At 28.9% G+C, this 10,763-nt stretch overlaps 1 protein-coding gene across 1 annotated transcript in view; it reads left to right on the top strand.

Annotated features, from left to right (window-relative positions):
- Nucleotides 1–10,713, top strand: part of LOC129957695 (E3 ubiquitin-protein ligase HERC2-like) — a 169,474-nt gene extending 158,761 nt beyond the window's left edge. The window contains exons 77-81 of the mRNA XM_056070153.1: nt 622–756; nt 2,941–3,103; nt 4,135–4,240; nt 5,208–5,420; nt 7,576–10,713. Coding sequence (XP_055926128.1) covers nt 622–756; nt 2,941–3,103; nt 4,135–4,240; nt 5,208–5,420; nt 7,576–7,872 — 914 coding nt within the window. The 3' untranslated portion in view covers nt 7,873–10,713. The remainder of the gene's footprint in view (nt 1–621; nt 757–2,940; nt 3,104–4,134; nt 4,241–5,207; nt 5,421–7,575) is intronic.
- Nucleotides 10,714–10,763: the final 50 nt, after the last annotated feature.

Genomic DNA, 10,763 nt, shown 5'->3' on the forward strand with positions numbered 1-10,763 from the left:
CTCCCTCAATGAATACCTTACTGCAGAATATTGCAGTAAGGTATTCCCCTTGTAATTTGTATTTAATAAGTACCTATTCTAAAGTATATGTTGGAGAAAAAAATTACGGCAAGTTTTATTCTGTATAATCTAATCCATGCCATGCCAATCCTTAACAGTTTTTCACATTGACAATCGATTTTGGAATGATACCACTACTATGAAAAAATCATGGATGTCCTGCTTTACCAGTATATTCATTATTGGTGCTAAAGCTTCTAATGATACATCTGTTTTAGAGTTTTTATTGCTTTCTCTTATACATAATACAGTATGGCAATTGCCCAAAAATTCGAACTCAATATTTTGAGCTCGAAAAACACATTTAGAGAAAATGTCTGTCTGTGACAAAGATAACTCAAGAATGCTTTGAGCTAGACAGTTGAAATTTAGTATATGGGCTTTGCCATACAGTCCCTGATATAACATCTTTATATGTATGGGAGGAAGTAAAAACTTTTCTCAATTCTTTGGGGAGATCATTTCCACTGATTTGAATGTTAATTAAATATAAATTAAGTATCAATAGCTTAAGTAGGCTTTCAGTAATTAGATATTTTAATTATGAATCATATGTTTTAGGTATGTTGATGGGCATTGCAATGCGCACAGGAAGTCCTCTGAGTTTGAATTTAGCAGAGCCTGTTTGGAAACAACTGACTGGAATGGCCCTCACTCCAACTGATCTAACTGAAGTTGATAAAGATTATGTTGCAGGTAAGCTAGCTAATAAAGTGGTATTTTATTATGATAATTTCTCTTTCAAACAATTGTCTAATAAATGAGACATTTATCATATAAGAACTTGATTTATCTAAAAATCTATGAATATTTTTTAAATTTTGTAATTATGTAATTCAAATTTAATTATCACCCTGCTACAAGAAACTGGGCTACCTTGATAACTTGTGGGTTAAATCAATTCATATTAACAATTCTTCCAATTTGAATTAGTATAATGTGTTAGAAAAGCTTTTCCTCTGTAAATTCTTCAATTTTTAATCAGAATTTGTTCTTTACCATAAAAATAGACCTCTTTACACTCTCGTATATGAAGTTTAGAGAAAGTATAGTAATCGTCAAAAAATCCAAACTCAAGATTTTGACGAAACTTCACTTTTAGAACTCCCTGAATTTGAAAAACACAGTTTTGGAAAATGTCCATCTGTCTGCCTATTTGTGATAAAGATAACTCGAAAACGATTTCAGCTAAATAGTTGAAATTTGGTATACAGTCTTTATACTAAATTTGCAGTTATCCATCAAATTTTGAGTGAATGTTCAAAGAAAGTCCATTTCCACAGTTCAAATATAAGTTAATACGATACGATATAAGTTAATACGATAATTACAAAACGAGGAGTACCAGACAGATAATATTCAGTGCACAGATTTAACATCTATAGTGTAGACACTTGTCAAATTTTGAGCTACATCCAACAATAGATTGATTGTCTGTTAGTCTATTTTCAGAAATATGTAAACATGATAACTCAAAATCGCAAAGATTTAAATACATCAAATTTCTTATGCGATTTTGTGATTACAAGTGTAGTTTTGTGTCAAGTTTTTATTTTAATCGATTGGTAATAACGAACGTAAAACCGGAAATTCTATTTGCGGATACCATTAACTGCATGTCATGGATTAATTGCCAGAACATTCACCAAGAATCACACGGCGGATTCAGTAAGAATGCAAAATTCACACCAAAGGTTAAATATTAACCCTTAATTGAAGACATGAATTTCCTCACGTGGATAGAGACATGGAGTCAAAATGACTCCATTGCTATTTTTCGTTTTTCCTTTGTAAACAGCATTGAAATTTATTTTGGTAACACAATATATTCTAGAAATCATGTAGTCACCAAAAATATTAATATTAAAAATGTAGATTTTGTAACTACACATGTAATTTTATGTCAAATATTTGTTTAATCTGTTGGGAAGAATTCATCTGAAACCCAAATTCGATTTTTGGATACTTTTGACTGCATACCGGGGATTGAACACCAAAACACTCACCAAGGATAGCATGGTATATTCTGTATAAATGCTAAGCTCAACACGAAAGCTTAATATTTTGCAACTCTTGTACATCAGTGCCATGTAAGACATTCACTGGAACAACATCTTTATTGGAGAGTATGCACGAAAGTTTTGGTTAGACCACTTCCTCTGCGTTTTAGTAGACTTCTAATAAGAATTTAAAAAAATTCCAAGGTATTTTTTTAAATACTTTAGCGTAAATAAATTTACTAAATTTTTAAGTAAAATTGCAGTAATAATGAAATATTTATTAAAAAATTTTGCATTTATCAAATGAACTTTATTATCAAGGCAAAAAAATGGGAAATAAAATATTAGTTATTCATTTTTTTTCAAGTACAATTTTGAAAAAGAAGTAAGCTTTATTATAATAAGAGTTTGATATGAAAACAATTTTGATATGATTAATGTTTAGAAGATTGAGTGAATATTTGTAAAACTGTTGGTTATAAAAATATTTGGTATACAATGAGACCTCTCTGCAGTAGTTGCTTTTAGTTCCATGAAAAGTTGATTGCTCTAAACAATTTTCATGTTTGAAGGTATAATTTAAACAATACCTTGTTCATTATTTTTCATAAGTGAATTTTAAAAGTCTTCCAAAGAAAAAAGGTTTTTTTTTTTTTTTTTTTTTACACACGCACAGTTTGTATTTGCCTCAACTTTCAGCTTTTTTCAAGATCGCTTCCATCCCTTTTTTAAAGAAATATGAATATGCTTTTTGTTTTGCAAGAAATGCAGCTGAAGAAAAACTAGACTGTTTTTTTATTAATCATATTTTTTTGTTATTAATATTTATTATTATTAATTTTGATATTATTAATATTATTATTGTTAATTTATATTTCAGGTCTTATAAGTGTACGTTATATGGAACCTGATACTGTGAGAAAATTTGATTTACCCTTCAGTACTCATAGCACCACTGGAACTGAGGTCCCTCTCAGTTCAAAGTACTCCTCTGTCACACCAGAAAATCGTATAGAATACATTCGTCTTGCTTTAAGTTACAGGTATTGAAATGTTTTTTTTATATATATATTTATTTAAAAGCATTGTTAATTTTTCTTCTTGTTTAAAAGAACATGTGCAGAATAATTTTTTACTATTTATTAATTTACTTTTAATAATTTTTTACTATTTATTGTACTTTTAAGTTTTAATAACCAGAATTATTAGGGGGGGGGGGTCCCTCCTTCAAAATTAGTCTGTAGAGAAAGTGTATAAATGGAGAAAAATTAGTTTTATATTGTCACGAATTTCTAATATTGTTTCTTTACACAGTTGATTTAATTGTGAGGGGGAGACTTTTACAGATAGCTTTAACTGATGCTGAATGGATGCAATATTAATGACCCTTGGCAAGTTCTGCTACAAAAATGAAGGTCCAGAATATTCTAGAATCTTTGGGATAGGTGCATTCAGACTTAAGCTGTGACATTTGTTATAAAACATTTAATGTTATCTTATAATGGGATCCATAAAAAACAAAGTCAAAATTAAAGTCAGTCAGTTCAACTGACAGTTAAATTGCAAGTAATCAAACAAATTCTATCTTTGAAGTGTTAATCTCTAGTGAGTTCTCTCTATGCACTTTGTGTTTGTTTAATAGCGATCTGCCATTTGTGTGCTGTTTTGTACTGTAAGTGTTGTTTTGTATATGTTTTGTACTTGCATTTCATGTTTTCATATAGAATAAAGTATTATCTATTGTTGAACTTGTTGGATTTTTAATTGTACTCCCATATGACAGAGTTTTCTGAAGCAGTTTCATATTTAAATTATTGCTACATAATGATTTATGTGTATTGCATATTGTTGTATTATAATATATCTACATTATCTAATTAAACAGAGTGCCCATTCAGTGCAGTTTACTATTTTGTAGTCAATTTAACTTTATTTTGTTATAAATGGAAGAAAATATCAGCTTAATTAGTAATTATCCAGTTTCATGCTCTATTTGAATGTCAATCTTGTCATTTAAAAATAAAGCACATATTTCCATTATTGTTTGTTAATAAGTATGCACTTTATTGTATAGATTGCACGAATTTGATGAGCAAGTGTCTGCAGTACGTGAAGGAATGTCAAAAGTTATTCCTGTTCCACTTCTGTCCCTTTTTACTGGTAGTGAATTGGAAACTATGGTAAATACCGTTTTATTATCTATGAAGGAATATTTTTTTCTACTGAAAATCAATAATCTTTACTCTTAAATTCTAAAGTAATTCTAAAAAACAAATATATATATATAGTGGTTCAAATAATTGAGAGTATACCTTACATTTACTTAAATCCGAATTTCAGTATAAAAAGCACATTACCGAGAAGTGTAAACAAGTTTTTATTTTTACACTTAACACATGGTTTCATTTAAAGTAAAAGTAAAGAACAATCAACGAAAAACTTCTAAATTGAAAAGTTGCAAAAGCATTTTTATTGAGCTGTACATGTTATTTGAAGCAATTTCATATGACTCCATAATATTTTATGGAATATTTGGCCATTTTCAATAACTTAAAAATCTTGTTCACCTGAAATATTATCTTTTGTGCCTGCTAAATTTTTAATATAAAATGCATTTATTTAACATTTCACTTTGATTTAATTTTAAAAATATGAATTTAATTAAATCAATTTTCAACAAATTGTGTTGACAATAAAAGGAATATATAAATATATAATACAAAATAAAAAATAGAAGTACAAATCCTATACTGGAATTAACATCCAAAGAAAGCAATTCCTATCTTAATTTTATCATCAAAATTTATTATTATATTTATCATTTCATTTTCTCATTTATCCATAAAAGCACTCAATTGCATGATTTGGTGAAGCAATAAAATTAATTTGAATTTCATCATGACAATAAAAACACTGTTGCAAATTGTATACCAAATTAATTTTTAAAAATTATTAAAATTGCGAGAATAAAACTATAAAATTATATCATTAAAAAAATTAGTTTTTGAGTTTTAAAATCATTTTTGTAAGATGGTATTTTCCAATGATGTAGCTGGAAACTCATTAAATTTTTTATTAATTTACTTATCTTATTGTATCTTTACTTTTTTTTTCACTGAAAATTATACTACATTATCTTTCTTATAGGTATGTGGTAGTCCAGAAATACCTATTCAACTTTTGAAGTCAGTAGTCACATATAAAGGCATTGAGCCGGACGCACCTCTTGTTCAGTGGTTTTGGGATGTGATGGAAGAGTTCAACAACACTGAACGATCCTTGTTTTTGAGATTTGTTTGGGGACGCACAAGATTGCCGAGGACGATTGCGGATTTCCGGGGAAGAGATTTCGTTTTGCAGGTACGTTGCGCCACTTAATTTATTATGATGATTTTTTTATTTGTTTACTAGCAATAAGCAAACTTACTTGGCTTTTATTTCAAACACCATATTTAAATTAGCTCTTTTATGTAAAAAAACAACTTTCACTTTTTACTTTCTTGTATATCTTGTATAGAGAAAGTATCGTAATCGTCAAAAAATTCGAATTCGAGATTTTGACGAATCTCTGTGTTTTAGACGGGACCTCGGTGGCCTGGTGATAAGGTCTCAGCTTCGGAACCGGAGGATAATGGGTTCGAGACCCGGTTCCATCGAAGAACCGTCGTATAAGCGCATCTGGTACACGCTAAATCCGTCGGGCCAAACATCCTCTCGCTGATTTGGTGCGGAAGCTTGGGGGTGCAAGCTCATGTATCGTCCTCGACATCTGACCGCGGTTCAAAATTACGAGGGCCGTCCCAGCATAAGGAGGAAGTATTTTTATTGACAAAAGATTTGGACTACAGATTTCGATAAATCTCGCCATTTCAGACCTCCTTAGTTCCGAAAAAAACATTTTTGGAATTATATCTGTCTAACATTATATCTGAACACTATAATGCAGAAACGCTTTGGGCTAGACGGATGAAATTTGATCAAAGGTCTTTAAACCGTATTTAAAGATTTCTTTTAACTTTTGAACAAAATGGATTCTCAGGATGTCTGGCTGTCCGAGTACTATTAATATAACTTTAAAATGTAAGGATCTAGATTGATAAAATTTGGTACAGAGTTTCAATATTTAAATTACAAATATTTTTCAAATTTTGAACTAATAACTTAATCGACCTCTAAATTCACATGTATGCAGATATGATGGTTCAAACCTACAGCTATTTAGATAAATATTGTGTCATCCTACTGCTAAAATTTAACACAGAACTTCATTTTCAGTATCAGCCAATTGGGGGGGGGGGGGAATGCATATTTAGTTTTCTTAGCCTGAGCTGCACTGGTATTCAGGTTATGCTCAAGGTACACAATTTTGTGTGAAGAAGATAATATCTTTACTAGAGATTATGCCTGAAATTCTTTTTCTTTGAAGTGAACATTCTATCTTGTTATTACCAGTTATTTTCATACTTCAGTTTCTCAAAGCAGATAATGTTTAAAATTCCAGTGTATCGTTTTTTGTTGTACAAACAGATAGAAAACCATTAATAATCTTAGTTTTATTTGTATATAGGATGAATCAATTAAATTTTAAAGATAGGGTGCCATGTTCTAGCGATGCGTACCACGTTTTACTTCTAAAACAGAATCAATGTTGCTTCCTTCAATTAAAATAAGTTAGAGCTGGGTTTTACAATAAAAAATCACAATTCTAATATATGAAGAATATGTGTTATTCAATGGTGCATGAATTCCAGAAAGCCCTTTCAATTATTTATTCTTAAATGATACTAAAACTATATACAATATTTATAATAAAATAATTACTGTGGGTGTAAATTATTGGATTACCTCATTGCCTTTCACCTATGTGTTTCTGATGCCTGCCAAAACTATTACGTTATGAAACTATTTAAGTCCGCGGTGGCCTGGTGGTAAGGTCTTGGCTTCGGAACCAGAGGGTTTCATGTTTGAGACCCGATTTCACCGAAAAACCATCGTGTAAGTTGGTCTGGTGCATGTTAAATTCGTCGGTTAGTTAACGTCCTCCCGCTGGTGTGTTGTGGAAGTTTGGACAGGGGATATCAACTCAGGTGTCGTTCTCGTCATCTGGCTATGGTTCAAACTTACGAGGGCCATCCCAAAATAACCTTAGTGTTGATTTAAAATGGGACGTTACTATGACTAAACTAAACTGTGACACTGGGTAAGATGATTAAAATATTCAATTAACAAAACATATATTATTCTAATAAAGTAAATGGCATTAATTTCTGTCACGATGCCTAACTTGTTTTCTCGTAAAAATCATGAATATTAAGTTATGCATAAGAAATTTAATGTAATGAAAATTGCAGGCAAACCAACAAGTCATTCATTGAAGGTGGCTAATTTTAAATATATCGATAATACATTCTGTAACTTCCATTATGATACCAATTTGAGTTTTTGTTTAACATAATAGAAATAAGTCCCACTAATTCTATTTAAGTGTCTAATTTCTACATTTTAAAATTTTTAGGTAATGGAGAAATATAACCCTCCAGACCACTTCTTACCAGAGAGTTATACTTGTTTCTTCTTGCTCAAAATGCCAAGGTATTCCTGCAAGGTCGTGTTGAAAGAGAAACTAAAATATGCAATTCACTTCTGTAAATCTATTGACACCGATGACTATGCAAGACTCAATCAACCAAACTTAGAACATAGTATGGGTGCTAGTCCTTACATTGATATTAGTGACAGTGATGATGAAATTGAATCTGGTTCAGATGATTCGATTCCACTTCGTTCACCCCCTAGTGAGAGTGACCGATGAGGGTCCGTGTGTGTATAGACTCATGTTTCAATTTTTGATTGCTGTGATACATTATTAACATTAAAATAGTTGCACATTATTCGTTTTATTTGCAAATTTATGACAAATATTATGTACATATGATTTCATATTAAGTAAAGAAAAAAAAAGGATGAAGAGTTTTTTTTTTTTTTTTAATTACAAAATATTTATATTTTAAAATGTATGCAATAGTCATTTGACTGTCACCAGATTATCAATGTAATTTATTAAGGTCATAAAAAGCAAGAGGACTGTTTTAACAATTTCTGTGTTCGCCCTACAAAAGACATCAAGTGTCTGATATATTTCTAGAATATGTCTTCAAAGCTTAGATCAAAAATAAGGCTTTGATTATTATAAGTTTATCATGATTCATTTTGTTATTTTTCATATCCATTGTCCATGACTTTCAAATACTATTAAAGTAGCTATAGTTAAGTTGAGTAGGAAGAATATTTTTAATTGTGAGATATTTCATGAAATATATGGATATCTTTTTCTTTTTTCATTAGAATCATTAATCACAAGTAATTTTTTATTGCTTAAATGTGTAGTCTGATTAAGTGTTCTTTCATTTATTAGTTCTAATATGCCTATCCATTAAAGTGATTCAAATTCATTGATATCGTTCTGCAGTTCAAATGTCATTTAGTTATTAAAAGCAACTTTTTGCCTTAAATAGCACACATATATTATACAACATTGTATGATATTACATATCATCCACAAAATTATATAATATTGTTAAATATTGAATAATATAATGCTACCCAATATTGTTCAAAATTATGCAACAGTTTGTGCTACCTGGATATTCATATAAATATTTTACAACATACATTCCATTGTTTAAATTAATGATTTTATGAATAAATCAAATGAAATCTATGGGGAAAAAATTTAAATGCTATTGATTTAATCCTATCTCATTCTAATTTGATTTCCACATAATTAGGCATCTAGAACCTTGTAATCAACTTCAGATAGTTCAATATAAAATTAAAATTGTGATTTTTAGTGGGTCATGTGTCTTTGTTGATTAAGCAAAAATTTATAAAACTTTTAAATCAGTGTTTCAGTTTTTTTAGCAAATATTCATGAAAATAATAAGATTTAAATGGCAGCTTTCTTTGTTTTTGAAAATTAAGCAATGAAAATTTTTAAGATAATTGTGAATATGAAAATATGTCCAGACTAATATCTTTTCCCCATATATATAATTATATGGTGGATGATGTCATACATAACAGATGACTTGTATATACAACAAAAAACATGACAGTACATTTTTTTAAAATTTATTTTTACAATTTTTAGTTTAATATTAATTAGATGATATGGAATTATTTACACTATTGGCGAGTTTTCACACTGTGATATAATTAATATTAGTGATTCTTGATATTTAGCGGCAATTTTTTTTATTGGTTGATTTTATAAAAGCTTAAACCAAAAAATACATTTTTATGTTCCTGTAAATGCTAGGTCCTTTCTGTTTAGTTCATCATTTTTTTTTTTTTTGTTATTTATTCATACATAGGCTCCTATTTGTGCATTTCTCTTCTTTTTCCCCAGTGCCTTTTTAGTTTAACGTTTTTATTTACACTCAAATGTATTTGTATCATATCTTTTTAACTGAAATTATTTTTTTCATACTTTATACTTAGACAAAAAAAAAGTTTTCTTCTTTTATTTCATTTTGAATGTGAAGTGTTAGTTTCACGGAAATCTATTAATGATTCTGAATTAATATTTAAATCTCGTAATTCCTTTTCCTTTGCATTGAACTGTAAAAAAACAATTTCACTGTAACAAATAAAGAAGAGAAAAAGATCCCATCTCTCTCGTAAAATAAATTATTCAAGCTGAATGTGACATAACTATAGTTTCAAGTTCGATTTATAATTCAAAGCTTCTTCAGTGTCATGTTCTTCATTAAAAGTCATTTATTTTTAATGCATTTAATCAAATTTTCATGACTTCTATCCATAAACTTAATTTGATACTTTAAATGGTTTTAAAAACAGCACATTTCCAAAAAAATTTCATTCCCTTTATAATATTAATTTGACAATCAAGAATAATTTGACTTCCATGAATATACCATGCTGTGTCTGAAAATCAAACTTTCTAAAAACATTACATTTTTCTATTTATGTTGGCAATCGTACTTTTGTATAAATTGTAATTTGCACTGTACTTGTCATTGTTTGTGCTCTTTTTCTGTGTTTTATAGTGCAAACGATTCACCCCCCAAAAGGTATTTGTGTCTGTTTTATTTATATTGTAAATACTAAAAAAGAGATGCTGTTAGTTTTTATTTTAAGGTATCTACCTACATTAATACAATGTTTAAAAATGTAGGGTTTATTTTGCCCTGGAAAAATTGTACAACTTAGAAATAAATAGTTGTTAAAATTTATTATTAACAAGGAACAGTACTCATAAAAGTATTTTCAAAACAGTTTTAATTTTTCAAAGGAAAAAGTTCTTGCATTTAATAATATTCGACCACTGTACTGGATATGTAGGAAATTTTTAATCTTAAACTACTTTTCAAAATGTGTATTGTATTTTATTTAAATGGGTATTTTAATGTGGGTGGATACCTTAAACTTCAACATATTGATTCTGGTCATTATTTCGTTTTATCGCTTTAAAAAAAATATTGAAGTTTTCAGTGATACCTGTATAAAATGGGGAAATTTAAATTATTCTTCATGTATATATTCTTGAAATAGGTATGTTACTACTTTATTGTGTGTCAACCACAATTGTATATTTTATCTGTAATTACAATAAAATTTTATTTGATTGATATTTTTTCTCTTTTCCTCTTTATTGTGAAATTGTCACAGTTTGTTACAATA

Source organism: Argiope bruennichi, chromosome 11 (genome assembly GCF_947563725.1).
Source record: "Argiope bruennichi chromosome 11, qqArgBrue1.1, whole genome shotgun sequence".
Taxonomy (NCBI): Eukaryota; Metazoa; Arthropoda; class Arachnida; order Araneae; family Araneidae; genus Argiope; species Argiope bruennichi.